At 44.9% G+C, this 25,700-nt stretch overlaps 1 protein-coding gene across 3 annotated transcripts in view; it reads left to right on the forward strand.

The window, feature by feature from the left end:
• Positions 1-25,290, forward strand: part of ROR1 (receptor tyrosine kinase like orphan receptor 1) — a 157,134-nt gene extending 131,844 nt beyond the window's left edge. For all 3 annotated transcript variants that reach the window (XM_083845691.1, XM_083845692.1, XM_083845693.1), the window contains 5 exons: positions 12,398-12,525; positions 13,309-13,626; positions 14,229-14,474; positions 18,435-18,646; positions 22,587-25,290. In XM_083845691.1, coding sequence (XP_083701817.1) covers positions 12,398-12,525; positions 13,309-13,626; positions 14,229-14,474; positions 18,435-18,646; positions 22,587-24,011 — 2,329 coding nt within the window. In that variant the 3' untranslated portion in view covers positions 24,012-25,290. The remainder of the gene's footprint in view (positions 1-12,397; positions 12,526-13,308; positions 13,627-14,228; positions 14,475-18,434; positions 18,647-22,586) is intronic.
• Positions 25,291-25,700: the final 410 nt, after the last annotated feature.

The following is a 25,700-nucleotide window of genomic DNA, read 5'->3' on the forward strand; positions in this document are numbered from 1 at the left end:
GCTTATGGGGATAAGCCCAGAGCAACTCCATGGATGTCTGCGGAGCTGCTCCGTACTTTTCCTCAGTGTGAGTAACACAGGAATGTTACACCATCCTTGGCATGTCAGGCACTTTTATGGGACAAAATAGACAGTCATGGTCTTGGCGAAATTAAGCTCCTTGGCTGGATAAAAGGAGCAACAGCGTACAAATACTGGTGTTGCCTTAGATTTTCATCTCACACGTGCTGTGCGTAAATCACTTTGCTGCATGGATTGTGTGTGTGCATGACTTTTTAAATGATGTTTGGCTTAATCCTCACTTAATTTTTTATGCAGTTGTGAAATGCATGTTTTATATTACCACACCATGATAAGAGTTAGTATTGATACAAACCAGCATTTCACCTACTCAAAGATAAAAACCAGCTTTTAGATTTGATAAAGTGCAACTGTAAAAGTATGCCAGGACAGACTTTATTAAAGCAAGGTTTTAGAAACAGTTCTCCGAGCTACTTTTATCTTAAATAATATTTTTCCAGTGAGGGAATGCATTGATATAATTCATAGCATACATATAACCTTATCGATACCAATTAATTTCAGAGTTACAGCTGAAATGTTGTGTCACGCTGTTCAGCTGGGCCGTGCTGAGGCTGGAAGCAGGTAGGAAAGCTGGCAGACACCACTCTGCGAAGTGGTACAGCTGGGTGCTGGAAGGACCCTGAGCATACTCCTCGTCCAAGCACACAGATTGCAAATTCTCTTAGAGATTTGTGATCCATCGTGGCAGGTTAGCCTAATTACTTCTAATGCAGAACTCAGTCATATCAGTATTTTCAGTTGCTGACACATTGGAATAATAAAATAAAACCAAATAAAACATTTGGGATAGTTTTATTTGCTGGTAACCATCAACTTATTGCATATCTTGAAAACTTGGACAACCAGTCCAGGAAAATGTGTAACTTTTCCTTTTTCTGCCACGTGAATCAGAAGAAACATGGCACTGGTGTGGAGAGCAGGAAAGTACATACTTTTTTCCACTTTGAATACCAGCTATTGGCTGCAGATGAACTACAAAATGGCATTATCTTACATGTTTTGTACAACACCTTATTGCAAACAAGTTGGGCTTTTCTTTGGGTTGCTCGGGCACACATTTGAAGTTTGCAGTGTTTCTAACTGTTTGGCCTTGCAAAATCTGCCATGTTTCCTTCTTTATTTACTACAATGAGACAAAAAAAAGAAAAAAAAACAACTAAGGGAGGTGAGAATTTGCTTGTTTCAGTGCTGCTGCCAGAAAAATAGAACGGAAGGTGTGTTGTAACCTGTTCTCACTTTTGGGGTATTAGGAGAAAATGACAGTGACTGCCTCTTGTCCTACAAACAGAAGTTTTAGGATGGATCTGGTCTGTTTCTGAGTAGAAAGCTGGTTTTTATGCAGCTCTTCCTTCAAATCAGGCTTTTCATAATTTAGGCTAGGCGCCTTTCTCAAGGCTAGCTGAAATATGAATCTGCTGGTCCCGAGCCCAGTAACTGAAGTGTGGTTGCTTCACGCTGCTCTGTGCAGCTTACATAGCGAGGCATAATGCTTTTAAAGAAAACAAACAAGTTCCCTCTGCCTTATCCTGTTACCATTGGGGAGTGGATGGACAGATCTTAATTTTCACTGAAGCATATTTTCACTCGTGTTTGTTGTGTTAAGAATGAGTTTCTTATCTCAAAAGCAATCTTTTTCACAAGACATTCTCAGTTTAATATAACTCGTGGTGCCCTTTAAAGCAGACTGGCTATTCCCAGCTGAGCAGCCTCTATTTATGTGTGTCTGTCAGTAGCAGAATTTATGATAGACCTGCAAGTTATGTGAACTTTGAATGTTTTCACAGTTGTTAAACTTGACCAACTATTTCAATAAGACTAACTGCTTAAAATGGTTTTGGACTTACCGGCTACCCCCAGCTGAAGTATGAGCATTATGCTCATAAACCCAGCAACCCCCAGACTGCTCGTCAGCAGAGAAAAACGCTGCATTTGTACCTTGACATAACTCCGAGGAAAGCCCTTCCAAAAAATGTGTTTTCCACTAGGATTTTTAAAGGAGTCTGGGATTTCAGGTCACTCTTTTCCACGTAGTTGCTCTCCTTCCTTTGCAAGGGGACCACATATGTGCATTTCAGGGCTAGACTTCCCACGTCCAGAGGAGCAAGGCTACGTGCCTGTAAAATTATTTATCCGCAACCCGTATCTGACTTAGGAGTCGGGCATCCAACAGCAGTTCAAAGAGCTGAGCAGGTACCGGGCTCGTGCATTTGGTGCCGGTGTGCTGTATGTGCCCGTGCCAGGCCCATGTGGGCCATCACGCACAGCGTGTGCTCCACCATCTCTCTGGGCAGAGCTCAGCAGCTTCAACAGGGTCTTTATAAGGTTTTATTAAATAAAAGGAGAAGTAAAATAGCTAAGGTTTGCAGTGAGCTTGTGCTTATGGTGGTTACTCTTATTTTTTTGCTGTGATTGTGGACTATGGTAGTTATTGATGGGTGCAAATTTTTGGTCAAATAATAGTTTAAACAAGCGAACATTATATGTATTATTTTTAATTAACTTCTGCTGAGGCATGTGTTTCACTTTTAATTCAAGTGTCAGATTTGTGAAGTCTGTTTTTCATCATGCTTAAGGTTAAAATATTAGGTCACCAGAAGAAAGGCTTACTTGAGTCACATAAGACAAATTAAATGTTAGAAGGAAGGAGAAGGGAGGGAGGAGCAGAAAAAAAGAAAAAAAAAAAGCTGTGACTTAAGAAAATAAGGTAGAGCAGGAAAAAATTAGTGAGAGATAAAATGGGCTGCAGAAGTCCTGAAACTCCTTTTGTAGTGTTCACTATTGACTTTTGGAGCCATGCAAGATTTCGTATCGGTTACAAATGGCTCCGAGCTGTACTTGCAGTGACCTGAGGCCGAGGAGGGAGTGGGATGTTGCCTTCTTCTGTTGTCCCTGTGGGCAGCAAACAATCTGCAGTGGTTTTATCAAGGAACAAGCCAGGTCTTTTAGATGCTTGGCGGGAGAATAGGATGTTTGGGTGCCGTTCTGTGGGAGAAAAGGCAAAAAATTCATAGGATGGGAAAGCAGCTTGAAAATGAAGAGACTTTCCCACGTTATTGAAATGGTCTGTGTGTTAATGCCATAAAAAAGTATCTTTTGCTTTGGATTAACTGTTTTCGTTTGTGATGTTCTCGTTTATGAATGTATGTTATTTCCTATGTATTCCAGAAGACTCGACAGTCGTGTTGCGAAAGTTGGTGTGTGTCGGACAGCAGCAGCAAAATCTCCTGCAGAACACTTGGGCAGTTTCAGTTGTCAGCAATGAATAAGCAGTTGTGAGACAGACAGGAATCGTTAGCAAAGCTAAATGGAAAATGTTAAATGTTAATTTTTCCTATAAAAAGGACATCTGACAAAGGAGATTTAATGTAAGGCAAACAAAAAGGTGTTACTTAAAACCTTGTTATTATTCTCACTCGCTTCTGTGATTAACAGGGATTCAAAGCGCCCTTTTCCCTGCTGTTTTCTCAAGCCAGTGCTCCTCGGAGGACCGAGCTCCTTATGCAGTAAAGCCAGGTTATGCCACGCATTTGGTGTAAAGAGACCTTCTCATGTGGTATCAGTTGCATGAACACTCGCTCGGAGGCCCCGTTATGCCTGTAAAGGGGCAGTTAAATATTTGGGAATAAAGCCCTTAATGTCCAGATGAAGCTGTTTGAAAGGTGTCTGAACCCTGACTGTATTTCTGCTATATGTAAAGTTTCTTTTCGTTTCAAAATGCATTGCAGAGGTGCACTTTTCTGTAAATTTTGAGGGGAAAAGAGTCAAATTTGTGGGGAAGAGGCACACAACGTCATCTGTGTTGTAGCTGAATGAAATCTAAACAACCTCCTTAACTTCATCACTAAATAATGAATAAATTCCTTGACACTGGGGGCTTTTATCTGACAAGAGGCAGAATACAATCGAAGTGTGCGCTTTGTGACGTGGCTGGCTCTCTGTGCTCCTGCGTGTATCCCCCTGGGAGAGCCCCGCGAGGCAGGAAGGTGTTGTTCTCCCGTTTCTGCGCAAAAAAAGTGCCAGTCTCGTGCCATAGCAGTAATTCCCCCCTGTGGCAGGATGGAGAACGGTCTCCAGGGGTTATCAGCATCCCGGCCAGGTGGGTCAGTTGGGTAGCTGTGGTGTACGTGAAAGGAGGAGGTGGTTGTGAGGAGCTCCCTTGGATCCAGAGCCTTGGGATTACTCGTGCACAGCAAGCTGCACCGAGACACGGCGGTGGCCTGGGGGGCTGACTGGGGGCTGTGGGACCGTTTGGGGGTTACTTTTGGGGACTGTTGGACAGTTTGGGTGCTACTTTCTGGCCACAAAGGAGACAAGTGTGGGTGTGACGTGGTCTGGTCCTGTCCAGCTGCTCCCCAGGGCCATCAGACGGAGGAATGAGCCCCGGCGGGGCTGCCAGGCAGCCTGGTATCGCTCACGCAGCCGATTTATGGGGTGCTGCCGACGGTCGTTCCATCAAAAGCTCCTTATCTAGAGCTAATGCCTGATGAGAGGCGGATAAGGGACGTGTGTGTGAGATCATCGCAGCTCCGTGAGAGGGTCCAGGAGGAGGGGGGGGGTGTTTTGGTGTGCAGCACGAAGGTCTGATAGAAGAGGCAATGCTCAGCACTCGTAATCTTATCCTGCCTGCCTGCTCTTCAGAAACATTTTACATTTTTCCCCCCGCATCTCGAAACTTCGGCGAAGCGACCTTCCAAGCGTAACCTTAAAATAGCTTTGTCAAACAAAACATGAGTGCGAGAGGTTTCCTGCCATTCCCATAACTGCGAGCATATGACTTGCAGTTCGTCTTGCCTAATGATGTCAGAGATCTGCCAGCAGCGATCCAAACGCTCGCACCAGGGTCGGTCCCTAACCAGCTGCAGCTGCCGAGCAGGCGCTGCCGCCTCTCCCGCTCGCAGGAATGCCTCTCGACTTCGCGGGAGGAGTTTTGGTAGGGAAGGGATTGTTATAAAGTGTTTAAGAGGAGAAAAGGAGTGAATCTCGGAGGCTGACGTCCCAGCTAATTTAGTTATTTTTGGTTGATATTTAAATGAAGTTTGTGGCCACCGTTACTGAGCTCTTCCGGGCAGCTCTTGCTTTTCCGAAAGTGAGTGATGGTGATAGAGGCGCTGTAAAACTTTCTTACGATGACAAAGAAAAACAAGCAGTCATGAATCGGTGCATCCTTGCCAAGGGATTAATTGCCTGAGAGATGTATTTTATTAAGCTTCCAAAGCTGAGGATTCTGCGGCGCTGCCCGGCTCTGGTTAGTGGGAACCACATCAGCTCCCCCCAGCGCCGTTCCCTTCCCTGCACAAACCTACCTCCTCTGCAGTCCCGCGAGTGCTCGGGGCAGAGTTTGTGAGCCCGGGAGATGTAGGGGAATCAGGATGTTCCGGCTGTCCCAGGTTCAGCAGGGAATGGCTCTAATGTGGCCTCAGAGCTGGGCCGCTCGGTGCCATCCCTTGTGCTAAGCTATGCAGAACAGCAGCCCAAAGTCGCATTCATTTTGGGGGCTTTATCCATCTGGAGGCATCGCGTTAAACCAGCTATCAGTGCGGAGTGGGGAAGAACAGCTAACCAAGTAAAATAGCTCCTCAGTCAGACCATGTTTGCTCACTGAATTATTTTTTGATTATTTTAGGGAAGGAGGCGTATCAGTGGTGCTGTGGGACTCTGTAAGTTTGGTGATGACAAAGCCCAGCATTATTCATTTTTTATTTTATACCGCTGCATTTCTAGTGATCCAGCTAAGCCCTAGCTGCCCCGTGACTTTAAAGGGGTGTCAAAACACCAATAGCTTATATTACACAGGACTTCTGCTTAAATTACACAGTGACGTGCAAGTCTGGGCAATTCTCTTCTTTTTGCAAAGCAAAATGCAGCCTTCGCATTTCTGAAATATTGTTATGAAACAGAGCCAATGTGTTCCCACTTTCAAAGTCAGGCACAAGCAACTGGTTTTTGCTCTTTGGAAAGTATGACAGAATATTATTCATCTGTTTGCTTTAAGGGCTATCTGCCAAGTAAAAACGCTTTACCTTTTCTTCTGGGTGAAGCTGGAACATGAGAATGGAACAGAACACAATTTATTTAACAATGTAAAAATAATTTATATGGCATTAGCGCATGTATAGAGGGTGTATGTGATATATGTAGCAATAAAAAAGTATCGATACACCTTTTAATTAATGGCAAAAATTGCTGGAGCAAATCTCTTCCCTCCCTGCCGCCACCCATTGGCATTCATTATGAACTCAGCTCCTCCAGAGCAGCGCCCTCCATAACCCTGGCTTTGGGTTGCAGGTTTGTAGGTGTACAGCAGTAAGTGGGACCCTTGTGGTGCCGCTCTCGAGGACACGGGCGGTCTGTGTAGGGCTGAGGAAGCCAAACCGAGCCGCCCGCCCCCTCTTCTGTTGTCCGCTGCAGCAAGCAGCAGATTTTCCTTGGAAGAGAAGGGCATAAAGCACTCGGTTGTCTGAACTGGGCAACGTCGGCTGCCTTTTCCCATCAGTGCTCCGCTGCTGGATATAAATTATCTAGATAAACAGCTCTGACTAGTTTCGTGCTACGGTTAAAAAAATAAAATAAAAAATTAAGACAAAACGCCTTTCACTTTGTAAGTGAAAAAAATGTCTGGAGGGTCTTCACACAGAGCCAAGGCTATTCCATCTCCACTGGGCAGATCTCAGAGAGAATAGCACATTTATTTGCTTCTATCTTCCGATCAGTCAGTGGTCCTACAGCAGTCAGGCTTTGCAAACACACCTTAATCCCGTGCCGGCTTTACATCGCCATCTTCCCGTGTCACTGAACATTACGATGCCGTTTCCCCTGCTGCTTTTATAATAAAATCCTCGCTTCCTCTCTGGACGTTCACCTATTTACATTGCTGTCAGTTAAAGATTTGGTTACCAAAATAATGGTAATCCAACAATCCCATCTAAGCATCTAACTAAGCTAAGTATAAATATATATTGGAGTATGCTGGCATTGGAAAAAGCATCAGGAGAAAGAGCGGTGCTCTTACCTCTTGTCTGGGGACACTCAAAGCACTTGGGACTTCATCTTGCCTTGTCCTACATCTTTCGTCTGTCCATTTTCAAAATTTTGTCTATGTCAATTTTTTTTTGTGTCTTTCTCGTTACATACTCATACAAATCCTTCTCAAAAAAAAAAAAAACCAGGAAAAAAGAAACAGAAATCTGTGGGGTGTGGTAGAAATGACTGCATGATTACACCATCTTTGGAATATGTATTTTTAATAAATTGGATATTGTAAAAATAAATACAACATGATCTCACAAGATTCAGCCTTTCTATTAATTTATTAAATCTTTCTAAGTGAACTCATATTGAAGTCTGGTAACAAAACTTACGCTAAACCAAGTTCCTGGCCCAGTTGTTGGTGTTTGCTGAGGACGTTGTTTAGATGTGAGCAATTTCTGGTAATTTAGAAAAAGACTGCGAAGGAAAAGGCAGCGTGTTGGGAAGTGGGCCTTGACGGAAGGTGAAATGGTTTGTATTTACAAACCAGCCTGCGCAGGGACACGCTTGGCGGAGGTGGGCACCGTGCATCCCTCCAGCTGTAGCGTGTGCGGATAAGAAACAAATTGCGGATTGATCGTGGTTATTGCCGATTGATCGTGGGTGACCAGGAATACCGCCGGCAGAGCAGGACCTCGAGGTGCAGCCGGGTCATGCTGAGAAAACCCATGGCAGGGGATGAGCAGAAGCACGAATTTGCACTAACCTTTCTTTGGTGTAGGGTTATTTTCTGATTTTCTTACCATTTCAGGATGTGGTGAGCTGATGGTGACCCAGTGCAGAGAGATGTAACTATTGCTAGCACAAAACAAAGGAGAGCTAACGAGGGGAAAATGAACCCAAGTGGTGACAGTGAGTTCTTAGTCCGTTGTTCGCGAATTTACTTTCTGCTGTGACTTGGTCTCTCCTGGGGCTGTCCAGGTGCCCCTTGCCAGGTGACACCTTTGCCATCTCCCTAGCACCCTCAGTAACCAGCGGAAGGATGCTGCTCGACTTCGGGGGGAAGGAAGACGCGGTGCCTCGTGTCCTGCTGCGGGCTCTGGCTGAGGTCAGGTCGTGTTGTCGAGTTGGCAAACACCCACCAAAGCTCTCGCTCTGTCTTCTGTAAACTTGGAGCCATCAGATATTTAAAGGCACCTGAGTATGGTGTAACTTCAGTCCCTGGTGCTGTTATGCGTGAAGCCAGAGGCACTGTTGCACGGGGAGCTGCAGTGGGATCTGAAGCAGTGGGCAAGCTCCAAGATAAGCACCAAGGCTGGTCTAGCAAACCGAGTGGAAACCAAATTTGAAAAGAAATGATCTTAAAACATGCAAGTGCTGTATCATCTGTCAGGGATTAAAATCCAGCGTTTTCCTTTTTTTTGTGTGTCTTTGCGAGGGCTTTACAGGGTGTGGGAAGTGGGAGAGGTGGGGGCAGTTCCCAGACCCCAAAGCCCAGCTGGGAGGAGCGCGTTGGCTGCTGCAAGCTCGGCAGAGAATTTGCTCAGGTGAAGTCCATCCCCAGTCAGCAATGCCTGCGGGCTTGGACTGACTCCCATTGCACTAGGACTTGAGCTCATCCGTTAATTTTAACACATTAATTGCTGTATCAGGCCTACCTCACCTCCTGCTGGTGCCACAGGGCCCCATCCTTTAGCTGTGGGAGGATGGTATCGGGACCACGAAGCGGATGTTTGAGCAGTGACGCTGCGATTCGCTTACAAAACACATCCGAAGTACGTGACGTGTGAATCGTGTAGAAGGAGACAGCGATCTGCCTCCATCCCAAGAACCAGAGCCGCATTTTAGCGCCAGCCACCAGAGCGGCTGCCAGTTGGCAGCGGGAGGTGAGGAATGCGTTTAAGCCGGGTCTGAGCTCTGCGGCTCTGCGTCAGGCTACGGCTCGGGTTTGGGGCAGGTTTACTGCTGTTTCTGCACCCCCACTGCTGGATGAAAGCTCTGGCAAGCGGAGGGTGCTCAGCCTCGGCTATAGGTCAGTGGGGAATAGTCTTAGATGGAGGGCTTAGGATGGAGTCCCCAAATGCTGCCGTGTGGGGACTGCCTGGCCGCAGGGGTGTCTCCGGCCTGTGTAGTGCTGGGCACAGCTTCGGTCGTTTGTCGAGGAAGGTAGGGATGCCTGGGGAGCCTCTAGACACTACGTGTAAAATCTTCCATCCTGAGCCATCTTAGAGAAACGAGAAAGAAGGCACACAGAGGGAAATGAGCTCACAAGGGAGGGGACAGGTATCATTTAGAGGCGCAGAGGCAAGAGAGGATTTCTTGTGGTACAAAGGACGATAGAGAAACAGAGACAGGGAGTGCTGTGTGGCCGCTGGTGTTTGCTGCCGAGCACGTGCCAGTAACTTCAGCACGAGGACGTTACCAACACATCCCATGAGGACTCCACCAGACGGAGGTGCCGTTTGAACTCCTGGTAGCTGCCAGGAGCAAGAGATGAAGCTCGCGGCCTGGTGCCCCCGGGACCGCCTCCTAACCTCCATGACCTGACTGAGCAGAGACCAGGGCACTTCAGGTCTGGTGTCCCGGGGGTATTTCTGTCCCACTCCAGCGTTCCTGTTCCTTTTGTCTGATTTATCCTTCTGCTCCATTTTGGAACTGTCTTCCAAGACGATTCAAAGCAGTGCCTGCTCCACGTGAGCCACTAATCTTCAATCTTACCTCTGCAAACTCTGCTCTGGCATGCAGCCCTGGCAGGGAGAGGCTTCAGGATCCGAGCTCTCCTCTTTCCTCTAATCTTCACCTGAGATAATCTGCCAAATCCTGCTCCTCGGGGCATTTCCATCAAGGTAAGCTGGTGGCCCTGCTCACAGCAATCCTTACTGCTGCAGCTATTTCAGTTAAATCTTCTTTAGTTCAAAGGTGAACCTCGGTGTGAGGTGAATTTGCTTTGCTGATGTTAATTGCATTCCTCCCGGTTTTGTCTTCGCTAATTGTGTGCTTAAATTGCGCTGCTTGATTGCCTTCAAGAGCAGTTGCCGTTAGGTGTAGTCCCTGAGTTTAATCCCATAACAAATTATAATACAATTTAATAAATAAGGATAAAAACCAAATTGTTAATAAATAAATAATGATGCGTATCCTCCTGGGGGATTAATTGATTAAAAGATGGAGAATTAGCCTCCCATGCCTGCGGTAGCCGTTGTGGTTTTTCAGTTCAGGTTTCAGTGGCTGCTCCTCTCCAAGAACCATCGTGGTGCTTGTGCCGGAGCCGACTCCGTGCAGAAACACGCGGCTGTGCTCGGGTCTGTTCCCATCTCGGTGTCTGTGCTGCCCGGCACCCAAGGCAGCTCAGCCTACCCTTGTTCTAGGTAATGAGGAGTTAAATTGGCAGATTAGAGGTTGTGCTTTTGCAATCCAGTTTTCAACGTACTTGGGAACATCTTGGGACCATCATCGAGCGCAGCCTGGAGCCCTTCCCACTGATTTCTCAGCTGATGCGGGATGGCTGGGGAAGGTTTCCATCCCTCCCAGCCCGCTTCCCCACCCCCTGTCTTCACAGTCATAAATTACCGCCGCTAATTCCCGCTTCCTAGCTCCTCCGTGTGAATTTACAGCAACGCTGCGTGAGTCCTGGGACCGTGCTCTGGAGCCGGTAGCTGCAGAGGGCCGGGAGATGCTCGGGGTGTCCTGGAAGGCGATCCCAGCGCTTCTTCCCGCTAATCCCATTAGCTCGCCCTGGCCGCTGTGTCAGGGCACTGGGAGCCCGGCTGCTGGGCTGGCCGCTGGCTCTAAGCCCCGCACACAATGAGTGGGTGACTTCAAAGAGGCTAAATGCAATTTGCATTTCCAAGCTCTCACAGCCAAGGTCTTCAGGAGGGGATGAAAGTGTCTTTTGTTAAGCCTAATGGCAGAGTTGATTAAAAAAGCTGTGATTTTTCCCTATTAGAGTCATAGTCTGATTCCACTGTTACGCTTTTGGCAGCTGGGGGGGGATGAATTTGGGGGAAAAAAAGTACACAAAGTAAGTGACCTGTTGCCTACCCAGCTATGATCATACCCATACATCATATTTCCAATATCGATTATTTCCTAATTTGAGAGCTAAATAGGAGGGTCTTGGAAGGAATAAGAGAAATTATGAAATTTTCATTAAGCTTCTCCATTTGCTGTGGCCTCATCAGAGCTGAGGTGTCTGTTCAGAAAACAGGTCCCAAATATCTCCAACCAGATCCTCACAGCGAGGAGGTAACAGGGCTGATTGACCCACCGGAGGCATGTTGCAGTGACCACGTATGCTCAAAGGTTGACTAGAGGTTGGACTAGATGATCTTGGAGGTCTCTTCCAACCTAGACGATTCTGTGAAATCCTCCTCAAAGCATCTGCGGTGCTCTGCGGTGTGCAGCAGCGAGCTGCTGCTTCTCTCTTCAACGTAAGCAGTGACTGCTCTGGTCTGCAGAGGCTCAGTAATTTCCTTTCTTTGCTCTGTTTGAAGAATATTGGCAAATAATTTCACATCTGGATTTATGTATTAAATGTCTCCTATAGTGTATAAAACAAAGCACCTAATGAAAGAAATCTGTCTATTTAACTCCTGTTTTTAGCTTCGGTTCTGTTTTAGCAATAACTGTTACCACGCTGGTGGGGGCTGAGGAAACATTTCCTATGGCAGGGTATCAGCGCGGGGAGGGGGTGATTCTTTGTATGCGCCTTTAATTCTGTCTCTGCTCGCCTGACTCTTCCTGCTGTGCTTATCACCATTAAAGTATAAGTTTGGTTCGCAAATAGAAAACAGCATCTTAGCTGCCTTAAATAAACGTAATTTTATTTTTCCTGGCAGTTTATGTTTTCTCTTCTGTGCAAGGCTGGGTATATTCCTGAATATAGCCCCCTCTGTCCTGCAAAAACATTTGCTTCACGCGACATTCGCGCATGTTCTTGCAAACCCAAAATGCCATTACCTGATTTTGTGATGCAACTGAAAACTCAAGCTGTTGTATATTCCTAATACTCACTCGGGAAACCTTTGCGAGCTACTGAAAACTACCTGCAGCGCTGTGGGAATCCTTTAAGGTTAAAATCATCGCGGGCACAAAGCCCGGGCCGTGCCCTCTGCACTACCTAAAGACCATATAATCCCTTATCACAGGCTCTTAATGGAGGCGAGGGCGGCGTGCGGGCTCCCGCGCCGGGCGAGCAGCCCCAGAACGAATCGCCGGCTGCGAGACAAACGCGGCGAGCCCCTCGCGTCGGCCGCGGATAATGCGAGTGCCAGCTCCCCGGAGGGACATTCTGGTGCAGAATCGCATGTGAAACGTTTCGCTCTTTTGTGTTTATGATTGATTTCAGTGACGAGTATGAAGAGGACGGGTTTTGCCAGCCCTACCGGGGGATCGCTTGTGCGCGGTTTATTGGAAACCGGACCATTTATATGGAGTCTTTGCATATGCAAGGTGAAATAGAAAATCAGATTACAGGTGGGTGAAAAATGCACTTGCCTCTTTCCCAAGAAGTTTTTCCCCCAAAGCTGCTAAAGTTTCATAAACCGCAGTGCTATTTTTGTGTGCTCTTTATTCTCTCTTGCTGTGAGCTCCCCATCAAAGCTTGCCTGGGACCCCTGCGTCGCGCAGTGTCAGGGGAGGGAGTCGTCTGGAGAGGGAGGATTTGAGCAGCCTCATGTCTCTGCTGGCCCACTTAACCCAAAGAAGCTACAGAACTGATTTTCCGAGGAGCAGGGGCTGTGTATTTACAGCTCCTGGGGGTGGCTCAATGCCAGGCTGCCCTGAGCTGCTGTTACCCAAACAGGTTTTAAACGTGCAATTTAAAAGCATGAAATTCTGACAAGTCACTTGTGATGGTAGGAAAGCTGTCGTTTTTCACAAAGGTACAGGTTTCGTCATTGGGCAGCCTGCAAGCACTTTATTTTTCACTTGTTGGGCCAAAAGCATCCAAATATTCTATGACTTTGTAAGCCATTATAAATTACTTGGGGGAAAAATGTATAATTAGGTTTGGGGTTTTGGTAACATGCTTAACATTAGGCCAGTGTTGAAAACCAGATGTTTTTTCTCTGTCAGCGAAATTAGCATCGTTAATAACTTTTAATGTAATTAGTGCTGTGTATTTCTGCAAGGCCTGTTCGTCACCTGGCTGTCTGAAATTAATAGTCGCAATGGGAAGGGAGGGTTATACTGGGAAGGCGAGAGCACGGGAGCAAAATTCCCACCGGGTTAGGTAAAATCCTTTTGTATATTTTACAGCTGCCTTCACCATGATTGGCACTTCCAGCCATTTGTCGGATAAATGCTCCCAGTTTGCTATTCCTTCGCTCTGCCATTACGCCTTCCCCTACTGCGACGAGACTTCGCCGGCTCCGAAGCCGCGAGACCTGTGCCGCGACGAGTGTGAAATTCTGGAAAACGTCCTGTGTCAGACAGAGTATATTTTTGCAAGATCTAATCCCATGATTCTGATGAGATTAAAGCTGCCCAACTGCGAGGACCTGCCCCAGCCAGATAGTCCCGAAGCCGTCAATTGTATCCGGATTGGGATTCCCATGGCAGATCCCATAAATAAAAGTAAGTGAAAACCGGTGCAGAAAATACCATGGTGAAGACCGTGAAGCTGCTCGTGCCTCAGTGCTGGAGCTAGTGCTGGGCTTTGAGAGCACACAGGCACCGCGCTGTTGCATTACTGTACTCCCACACTTCTTCCCTAGCCAGTCTTGAGTGGGTTGAAATTCAGAAATATTGTTTCAGTGATCCACTGACCTTGGTCTTTGGTCAGGCTGGGCTGCAGCCTGCTCCCAATCTTTATACATCTGAACAGGCAAATATAAAACGTGGCTCCCACAAACTCCCCACCTTCATATGAAAATAATGGCTGCGATTCAGATTCCCACTGTAGTTTTTACTTCTTTTGTGTATCTTATATTAAAAACGCTTGGCATAGGCTGTTTTCATTACAGAAGCATAAGCTTTAAATCCTCCCAGGAATGTGAATGCAAAGCAGGCCCCGCGTTGCAGCCGCAGCAAATTGGGAGCCCGTGCTCCTGAGCTGGCTTTGCCGGCCTCGGGCCAGCAGAAGCACACGGCGGGGGGCTTGGTGCCCACCCCGTCCAGCCGCCATCTGTCTCACCGCGACCGACCCTTGCCTTGAATTTATTTCTTTTTCTTTTCAGATCACAAATGCTACAACAGCACGGGGGTGGACTACCGGGGCACGGTGAGCGTGACGAGGTCGGGGCGGCAGTGCCAGCCGTGGAACTCGCAGTACCCCCACACACACACCTTCACCGCCATCAGGTACCCGGAGCTCAACGGGGGGCACTCCTACTGCCGCAACCCCGGGAACCAGAAGGACGCCCCGTGGTGCTTCACCTTGGACGAGAACTTTAAGTCCGAGCTTTGCGACGTGCCGGCGTGTGGTAATTGCTGCCTTTTTTTATGTCTCACTTTGAGAGAAAAAGGGAATCTGTGCAGCCCTCCTGCAAACCAGGAGCCCGCAGGAGCTGTGTGCACAGTGTCTTTTTCGAATCCCTGAAAAGAGAGCTCTAGGAAAGGATAAATGCAGTGCTTGTAGCTGAAGCCACAGCATCCAGTGCAGGAAATCCCCCTGCTCCAGGGAGGCCTATGAGCACTTACTGCCCATGCCGCTGGCGCAGGGCTGGCGTGAAAATATTTTACTAAGGAATACCTGAGCGCTCCCCAGGAGGTGGTGGGGCAGCCCGAGCATCCCAGGCTTTCCAGGTTGCCATTCCGATCAGTATGACTCCTTAATCCAAATGAAATAGGATCAGAGAAGTTGTGCTGCTGATGCTGATCCGCAAAGTAGTTAACAAAACATTCTACTTTTTGCTTGGTTTAGTAAGAACCGTCTTAATGAATGCAAACATCACTTAACAGAGCTCAGGCCTTGTTTAAAAAATAGAGACGAGTTTGCCAGATACTTTTAGCTGCCTTTTAGGTTGGTGTTTACCAAACTGCCCTAGCTGCGTTTTGGTTTTGCAAAATGAACAAAAATTGAGGTTCAGCTCACATTTTAGTTTGCTTTTTTGCGACCCAAGGTAAGTGGATGGAAGACCTGAACAAATGGTTCCTAATTGTTTGACCTGCATTAAAAAACAGCAGTATCAATAGCGTGCCAAGAAAACATGGAGCTATTTGCATGGTCATGCCAGAAATGTGTGCAGAAATGTTCTGGAAATCTGCAGAAGAAAGTTTCACACAAAAATTTTATGTTGCCTCCAAATTGTGACAGTAACAGTACCTTTCCCCTTGGAAAGGAGATAGCTTTTGATGTTACTGTTCGATAGCCAGAACCAAATTAAATTATTTCTGGTTATGGTTATGAACATTCCTGCAGTGAGACATGTGCTGAGCCTGCTCCAAAGTCTTTTTCAATTAATGGAAAGATGGGAATCGATGCCAAAGTGGGATCTAAATTATGTTCTTAGTGAAAGAATGGATCGGGGAAGGGCAGACAGTTTGGGATATGTCACGTGCATCACAAACCCTCTCTAAAATTCATACATATTTTTTAGAGTCTTGTATCTCTTTTCATGTTATTTCAGTGCATATAAGTTCTTTTATTTTTCTTCTTAATTAGGCACAGTGATTGACTGTACAAGAGTAGTTTAAGCTATATAAACTCTGCCAGAGCCTTGCTTCAGCCCTTCACTACAGAAACCTGGGTCTAGGCAGCAGTCAGCAAGACTCCCTGTAGGGTCTGATCAGCGCTGGGCTCTCTGCCCCAGGAGCTGTGTGGCTGTGGGTTCCCGGGCTGGTCCGGGCAAGGAAACGTGGCTTGGCCCTGGGGACCTCGGGCAGCTCAGGCTGGGCAAGCTCAGGGGTCTCTGGTGCCGCTGAGCTCGCGGCATGCCTCGGCACTGTCAGTCTGTGACCTTTCAGCCACGTGCAGTTTGTGTTTCCTACATTTTGTTTCCCGCAGGGCATCGGGATAATTGGGTAGTTGGGAGCTGAGGATGGGGAGCTGCTTCCAAGGGCTGCTCTGGATGGGCTCTGAGATCCCGGGACTGTTTTGGTCTTTTGATCTGGGATAGCTGGAAGCAGAACGCTTTTGGCCGTGTTGCAAAAGTCTCTGATTTGAACATTTTACTAGATAATAAATGAGATAGGCTGGCTGGCTTGAAGAATTCCTAACAAGGGTTTTAATTACTTCTCACCATTGCCTTACATGGTACTCTCTGTACAGCCGAGTTATATGGGATTGTTATTTTAAATACAGACAAATAGAACTATATCAGGTGAGTACTAATTTAATTGTTAAATGCCAATCTGCGTATTAAAACCCAGATACCACATGGGACTTGCATTCTGCTGGTTTTGCACTGGCTGAAAGAGCCATTTCAGGCACAGTTTAATAAGTATTGTGCATTCTGCCTCACCAGGAATTGCCTAGATGGGAAATGAATTTAATTGGGGTGGCTCCCAAGAAACCTATTAACCTAATGAGGCTTCATGGCAAGGGCTGCTACTTAATAAGAATAATAATTTCCTTTGACTGAAACAGCTCAGGTGATGAACTAGTGCCCAGGTCTCCATCTGCCTCATGCTGCTGCTTTCTTTTCCTTTCTTCAACTGTATCTTTCAGTTGTCTCACAGTCTGTAAGAGGTTGGTTTCGTAAAAGTTTGCCAGCCTGAATATAGGAAGATTTGAAACATGGAGCAAGTCAAGAGTGAGGCTTGGCAAAGAAATATATAATAAGGTTTTGAAGGAGAGGGAAAGGCATTGCATGTCCGTGCTAGAGGAGGGCAACTCATGGAAGGCACCCGCTGATGGCAGTGGAGTGGGGAAGGTAGAAGGGATGGCTTGGTCTTTACACCCCTGGACACAAGAGAGCCTTTCGCCTGCTTGTGGCACAGGGATCTGTGCAGGCTGCTGGGTAGAGCTGGATGTTCATTACAGATGGGGTGAGAGCACGCACCGTCCTGCTGGGCACAGGGACACGACAAAGGGGACCTTGCTTTAGTCCCTCTTGTTCCCCAGAGGTTGCAGAAATGTTTGGACAACCTCCCCTCGCAACTGAAAACCAGATGGCACGACTTAGTATAAAAAGAAGGGTCAAAAAGGAGCCCATGGGTGAGCAGAAGGACGGGGTGAGCCTGTCAGTAGAGAGGGGCTGCGTAAAGTGACTTTCAGAAACATTCGAACTTTGCCTCTGGCACCATTTGAGCCAAACCAAGCTTCAGACTGAGTGTATGTTTAATTAAGTGCATGAAGGATATCTGTGTGGGCCATTAAGCGTTTCTACAAATGCAGCTTGGAAAACACAGACAAACAAAGTGAAATGACTCTGCATGAATAATAAAACATTCCCCGGCCTGCCAGAATCTGCTCGGCCTGATGTTGCTGCAGATTTCCGCCACCTCTCAAAACAAGTGGGCAGCAGCAGCCGGTCCCGCAGCTCCAGGTGATCTTCAAAGTTCCTGGGGTGCCCTACAGTGGGTGTGTTAATCTGTGCGTAATTACACCCTCAATTTTTGGATGCTGCTGGGAAATACCAGAGCAAAGCAAGCTTCGGTGGCCTCGTGCTCAGAGCTGTGTGCTTGGACAGCATCTTTGTCAACACAGGCAGGTGCTGCATGAATGCAAGGGTGTTATCGCCTTCCCAAAGCCTCTCCCTCCTCCCGCACCACACCTTTCCCCTAAGCAACAAGCTCTGTGAGCCCAGAGTCAGCTGGAGAGAGGTGAGTGTCAGATGTCCTCACTGGGCAGTGGTAGAAGAGGGTTTTGTACTCCTAAAATTAGTCACTCTTTCCCTAGCTGTGAAGAAAGCTGTGTGCAGAGGGAGCAAAGACTGCAGCTAGTTTTGGAACTCTGTAAAATAAACTGGCATCCCAACCTCTTCCAGATCCTTGTTTTTTACAGCTTTTATCCACGCCATAGCTTTTCTTTCAACTGTCACTGCTGCATCCTTTGAAAAGTGCTAGATGTTGAGCATAGGAGGCTGGAAATAAATGGGGGGGTGAAACTGTCCCTTGTAACAGCTGCCCATAATCCCACGGGAGCCTTTCTTCCATAAACTATTTTAGAAATTATTTTTTTTTGTGGAGCTCTATTAGACCATTACTTCATTTCCCCCAAGCAACAGCCACGTAAGGCTATCCAGCTATTTCATAACCATAAGTAGGTTTGAACTGACATGCTGCAATGAAATTGTTCCTGGCCTTGTTGGTGTATCTTCCATTCTGTGCTCCTACAGAAACATTACTCAACAAAATGAACTGCTCTGTTATTATTGGAGAAGGTGGATTGCAGTAGTATTACCTAGAAGTTTTATTCTTCTTAATACTTCTAGTTGACCCAGGGGTGTATTCAACTGTGTGGATACTTCACTCATTGTTTGTTTTTTCCCCTGAACCAGATTCTAAGGATTCCAAGGAAAAGAATAAAATGGAAATCCTATATATCCTGGTGCCGAGTGTAACCATTCCCCTGGCCATAGCCTTGCTCTTCTTCTTCATCTGCATCTGTCGCAACAATCAGAAGTCATCCTCCCCTCCAGTTCAAAGACAGCCTAAACATGTAAGAGGACAAAATGTGGAGATGTCAATGCTCAATGCCTATAAACCGAAGGTAAGCCTGCAGCTCATTTCTGCTTCCGTGTTTGCTGCCTCTAAGGGCCGGGAGTGAAAGCCTTTATCAACTCAGCGCTGAAATGTTAAGCTGATTTCCAGCTTGAGGTTTCTGTTGGCTGGTGCCTTTATTTCTTGGGAGGACTTGGGAGTCAGCAGCATAGCGAGTGTCATGCTGGGCCCGTGGAGGTAATTCCTACATGTCCATGTGTCTGCATATATAGGAGCTGGAGCTTTTAGTGGTAAAAAAGGCAGCCCATTCCTGAAGTACCTCTAGATTAATTAGCTTATTTGGAGGCCTTTTTTAAGTCAGAAAGTAGTACAGATATGATTCAGCATTTTCTCAAGGGAGTTTTTTCCTGGAGCTGCTGTAGTCATACGTCACCTTCACTCAGCTGAAATCACTTTGGAAAGATTTGTTCCTTGTTTTTTCAGGCCATTTCAGGCTTACCTGATTTCTCAGTTAAAAGCGAAATTAGCACAACAGAGCCCAGGGATCTACCTCTAGCTGGCCAGCACAGCTGGTGCAGAGCTGCTCTTGTTGCTGGTGTTGTTTTGCTTCACTCTAGTCCCCAGTTCATGAAGCGTTTTTAAAATCATTTCAGATTGAAGCATGATTAACCATGAGCTTCTTGTTTATGGGCTGGGCGGCCAATTTGCGAACCTGTATCTGTCACCCACTTCGGGGCTGTAAATGCCTTCTGCCACCTACAGGCAGAATAATGCCCTGGAAAGATTATTTAATCGTCTTGTTTTGCACACAATGCCAATTCTTCAACAACTTGGTGGAGATTGTTCTTTTGAAGCATTTCGGAGTGAAAATCAACATGTACAAGTAATTAGAATAGAAACGCAGTGGAGTGTGGCATCTGAAACAGTCAGACACGCCTTTGGGCAAGATGTTATTTTTGTGGGAAAATGACATGGTAAAATTAACCCAAATTTGATTTTTATTGAAGTTTCAGCCATGTGAACTCTAAGCATTGATTCTTCAAATATATTGCTGTTTTTTTTTTTCAAGTATTGCTGTTGCATGTATTCTTTCTACAGGGTGGAGGTCGCTACTAGGCATTAGGAAAGGTTGCACTTGCACTTCGGAAGCTGTGTTCTCCATCTCTGTATAAGTTCAGGAGTGGTTTCTTCTTAAGTTCTATAAAGGAGCAATGGGCTGCCACTGTTGCTTGCTCTTAAAGGTCAGGTTTATAGAATTAGATTATAAAGAGTTAATTGTGGCAGACCAGGGAAAATTGCTTCAGTCACTGTATCCCACGAGATGCAGGGAGCGCAGTACAAGGGGCAGGGGATGGATGGAGCTGTGCCACCCAGGCATGAGGTGCTTTTTTGGGGGTGCTGCCCGGTGTCTGTAGAGTGGCAGACTCAGAGCGGTCGGGATAAACACAGGAGGTCGTTGCAGAGGAAAATTCCAGCTCACCACCCACTCACAGAAAGTGTAGAAGACTCTTGTAAGTCAATGATAAAGGTAAACCCACAGCGTGGTTCTGCTGGAGAATGCGGTGCTGCTTTTGCCCTTTAGTAATACAAAGTGCATGCAGAGATGTTTTTACATAGCATAATGCTAAACTATTTGTTTTAAACAGTTACGGACATTGGGACTGCAGGGCTGCTCTGTGGGGTTGGGGTGGACAGGCAGCTTGGCCCATTGGTGTATTCTAACTCCTCAGCCCCAGGACACACACGAGCCCAGTGACTTTATCTTGGTTTTCCCTTTGATGTTCTTAATTTCAACTTGCATGTACAGCTTAGAGCAGCTGAAAATGCTTAATACATGCTTAAAAACAAAACGTGTGCTTAATGACAGAATGCAGGTAATAGTACCAGAACCATTTAATTTGGTAGGTGTCAAAAGTACATCTTGTGTCCAACCACCATGGAATATTTTGATAAATTTGGACTTGCCTCTTGGTTCCCCTTCTAAGGTAGTTTGGTAAAATCCCGGCTAAACAGGAGATAAAGGGAATGTCGGCACCACTTTAACAAGGTCACGATTTCCACCTAGGCTGCCGACACACTGATGCCTTATGCACACTACATAGGGAAGCAACTTACTCAGAAGTGTTCTCCAAATATAGACCAGACTGTTTTCTTTTGATGTTTAAAGTCATATGCTGCAAAAAGCTTTCTGTTTTATTTATGCTAATTGTCTGTTTTCCTACTGGGAAACCCAACTCGCCCTGTTTCAAATGTTTTGATTGCTTTTCAAACAAAATTTTAAAAGAAAGGAAGTAGAATCCTATTTTTAAATACGGTATCCAGTATTAATGTCAACTTTGGGTAAAAACACTCTTAAGCTTTAAGCTCCAAGTGAGGTAGATGTGTGTTTGCTCGTACAAATAAAAATGTTAGCATTTCATCCAAAAGCCTGTTTCAGTTTTAAGGGATTTTAATTGCCTTCAAAAAATATAATAAACCGAGCTTGTCCTGTCATTCACCTAATGGAAGGAGCCAATAAAGAGATAGAGGCGGTGGGCTTCGCTCTTTCTGCTCTTCCTTTGTACTCGGTTTACTTTGGCGTGCTGCCTCATATGTATTTTACACTTCTTTACATTTTGTACACCGATGTATGACAAATACTTGTCAAACAAAAACTAAGCAGATTTATAACCGCTTAACTTGAAATGAGCCCTTCCTGCCAAAACTTTATGACTTCATTTTCTTTCATAGTTTTCCACTATGTTGGTTCAAACAGACAAACCCTGCCTGAGGTCAGACAGAGGTCATTTCACTTTCATTACTAAAATATAATTTACAATATGCCAGACCTAAACAAGTTTTAGCCTAAAGGATTTGTATAATATAAACCATCTGTTCCTCAACAATATAGCTAATTTCCTGCCATCACCGTACAGTCTACTGGCTGCCTGCTTAAATGGCTTTATGATGATGATTATTATTATTATTTATGCAGTATTTGTCTGAAAATTGAAAGTGGTCAATATAATTAGAATTCATTTCTTCTAAAACGCCACTTTTTAATGATTTTTCTAGTATGTCAGTTTTCCTGTATTGTTGCTGTAAAGCTGCAGCTATATTTCAGGAAGGCAAATGCTAATGTTTACACTGTTTTATGAAATGTAGATCCCAAACTCATTAGTCTTAAATTACTACCTATGGCTATATGGAAGATCCTAAATGACTGGCTTTGTGTGTAGGTGTTAACAGCACGTGTGGAAGTTGATGTCTGAATATAAATGCAAGTTCTTTATGGTCTAAGAGTGAAGAACAACAGAGTTTTTAAAAAGTTAGCCTTTTTTCTTCAACCAATATCTCATTTTTTCCAGCTGACTCTGTCCAGCATGTTTGAGATTGAACATTCAGTCAAGTGTGAACAGAAAGAGTCTTTATTGTACGTTGAAGGGTTAATAGCAAAGTCAAGGAAGAATTGGCTACAAGAACATAGCTTAAAAAAAAAAAAGGGTTTCTGCTAAAACTTTAGGCGCGGGCCCAGAAAGCACTTCAGCATGCACTTAACTTAAAGTATGTGAATTGCCTCAATTCCTGAAATCAGTCAGATTCAGTTTCAAGTATATAAATGCCCAAGCCCAAGTATATAAATGCTTTTGCTGAAATGCTGATGGTTCCTGAGTATATTTATATCTAATACTTACTACTTTTATCTGATTTTGTGCAGAGGGTAAAAAGTAATTCTAAACTTAGTTTTGGAGCAGGGTACAGAGTAAGATTAAGCAATTTTCAGCCCTGAACTGTGCTGATGTTGGGATACTGGTGCTGGGATACTGAACTGGGGCTGCTGCGCTAGTGCCTGCATCTCACAGGTTCCCTGCCACAACGGTTTGCAGCCCCAGGAGCTCTCATATTGGTTTGCATGGATTTCAGACTTCCTGGGTGAAGAGATCTTTTATTTAAAAACACGTGTTCAGGCCTGTTTTTCTAACACCTTTTTGCTGTCATTTCGTTCCCAGAGTAAGGCTAAGGAGTTGCCTCTCTCCGCCGTTCGCTTCATGGAAGAACTGGGTGAATGTGCTTTTGGCAAAATCTACAAGGGACATCTCTACCTTCCAGGCATGGATCATGCTCAGCTTGTTGCTATCAAGACACTAAAAGACTTTAACAACCCCCAGCAGTGGGCAGAGTTCCAGCAAGAAGCATCTCTCATGGCCGAGCTCCATCACCCTAACATTGTTTGCCTCTTAGGTGTTGTGACCCAGGAACAACCTGTCTGCATGCTCTTCGAGTACATGAACCAAGGAGACCTACACGAGTTCCTCATCATGCGATCGCCACATTCAGATGTTGGGTGTAGCAGTGATGAGGATGGGACAGTAAAATCCAGCCTAGACCACGGGGATTTCCTGCATATTGCAGTCCAGATTGCAGCAGGGATGGAGTACTTATCAAGTCATTTTTTTGTCCATAAAGATCTTGCTACTCGGAACATTCTAATTGGAGAACAACTTCATGTGAAAATTTCTGACCTTGGACTCTCAAGAGAAATCTACTCGGCAGATTATTACAGAGTTCAAAACAAATCTCTTTTGCCAATTCGCTGGATGCCACCAGAGGCCATTATGTACGGCAAATTCTCTTCTGATTCAGATATTTGGTCGTTTGGAGTCGTTTTATGGGAGATATTCAGCTTTGGACTTCAACCGTATTATGGATTTAGTAATCAAGAAGTCATCGAGATGATCAGGAAAAGACAACTGCTGCCGTGCTCTGAAGACTGTCCTCCTAGAATGTATAGCCTGATGACAGAGTGCTGGCATGATCTGCCATCTCGGAGGCCACGATTTAAAGAAATCCATGCCAGGCTGCGCTCTTGGGAGGGCCTTTCGAGTCACACTAGTTCTACCACCCCCTCAGGTGGGAATGCCACCACTCAAACAACTTCCCTCAGTGCAAGTCCAGTGAGTAACCTAAGTAATCCTAGGTACCCTAACTACATGTTTCCAGCACAAGGTATACCACAAGGCCAAATTGCCGGGTTCATAGGACCACCAATACCTCAAAACCAACGATATATTCCGATCAATGGGTACCCGATTCCACCAGGATATGCTGCTTTCCCAGCTGCCCACTATCAGCCGCAAGGTCCACCCAGGGTAATCCAGCACTGCCCTCCTCCAAAGAGTCGTTCTCCCAGCAGTGCCAGTGGGTCGACCAGCACAGGTCACGTCACTAGTTTGCCGTCTTCAGGATCCAACCAGGAAGCAAATATTCCTTTGCTATCTCATATGTCAATTCCTAGTCATCCGGGCGGGATCGGTATAACAGTTTTTGGAAACAAAACTCAAAAACCGTACAAAATAGACTCTAAGCAGTCTTCCCTTTTAGGAGACTCCAGCATCCATGGACCTAACGAATCTATGATTTCAGCTGAATTGTAAATAAGTGAGGCCTTTGTAAATATAACTATTTACAATACAAACTAGAATGTCGTAGAAAAGATTTATATTCAAATATTTTATTAAAGATTCTTCTGGTTGTTTAACAGACATTGCAGCAAGTATCTTCTGTGAAGTTTAACTGCTTAACAGGATGGGCAGACTCAACCAGACAAAGATCATTGTGGTATGAATACCCAGCTTTGTGAATGGACTCATTGTTTCTTTAAGTGCCACCGACAACTCAAAAAGGGGAGGGGGAGATTTTTTAGAATAAAAACATTTTATCATATGCTTTTTCACAGCTTTTTAAGCATCTGATGTGGTTTAAATCACAGAAACTTTTTTATACTGAAAACATATTTTAATATTTGTCTCTTTTTTAGGAGATGCAAATATTCGGCGATCTACTGGGTGTGCAATTTCAGTTCCAATAGCTAGTTAAAATATCTGTAAATTTTGCAGTCAAGGATTATGTTTCAAGTACGTGATCTGAGAGCTGAATGATTTACTTCAGGTAGGATTTTGGTCTTTTGTTAAGTTGGGAGTCTGAGTTCCGATTCAGACCAAAAAAGTCTTTTTATATGACAGCACAATAGTTTGAGTTATCAACTTGCAGTCTACAAAAATCATCTGATATTGGCTGCCAAAGATGGCTGGAGTTGTAAGAAATTGCCTTAAAGGAAATGAAATTAAAGTATTTTAATTTCAGAACCTGGATCAACTTATTCAAAGATAACATTTCATAATCTTTATAGGTAGTTAAAGTGGAAATTTTATATCCTTTTGTTGCTATGCAACTGTTTAATGGAAAGGCTCCAAACCACAATTTTATATATGACAATCAGTTTTCCCAGGAATATTTATTGTTTCAGATCGATCCGTAATTTCAGTGATTATGACTCCAGTAACCCCAAAGAAGGGAAACTCACATTCCATCAGGCAGCAAATCCATTGATAGCAGTTTAGTCTGTCAATTCTAATAATGTGAATTGGTGTTAATTTTCATCCTATAAATATCACTTGTATAATTACTAAAGTTCATTCAGGTATAAGCAATCTAGATTATTCATTTGAAACCACTTTAATGAGTTACAAAAGTGCTGTGTACGTTACGGTTTTTCACACTCTCTTTTGTACCGAATAGTATTTTTTATTGTACACAATGAAAACAATCTTTTGCTCATTTGACAATGTTGTATAATATGACTTTATTTTTATCTTTTGCACAAAAGCGTGATGATGTTTTGTACAGCAGAAGTGAAAATACATCTCTGCATTTTATATCTTGGTCTGTTTCTTTTTATTTTTAACCTGATGTAGATGTTCTTGAAATATATTATGGTGATATTCAGCCACTACCTTATACAAATATTTTTCTTTGTTTTCACTGCATGCATTTAATCACTGTATTACTTGATGATTGTTTTATTAATTATGGGCATTTCAATTAGGCAAGCATGAAAATGTAATTACAAAGGCTATTTTATAATTAAGATATGTGCATTTTTGTATTTCACATGCCAGAGATGATATTAAACACTGATTATTTTATGCTGCTGTTTATTAAAACATTGTTTTAACGTAAATATATCAGTATTTCCTCCATCTTGGCAAAAGATATGTGAAAAATTTGGTATTTAACAGAGAGCTAAAATCTGCTCACCTAGCTCTGGTAGGGAGTCTGCTGAA

The sequence above is a fragment of the Anser anser genome (assembly GCF_964211835.1).
Source record: "Anser anser genome assembly, chromosome: 8".
In the NCBI taxonomy this organism is placed as follows: Eukaryota; Metazoa; Chordata; class Aves; order Anseriformes; family Anatidae; genus Anser; species Anser anser.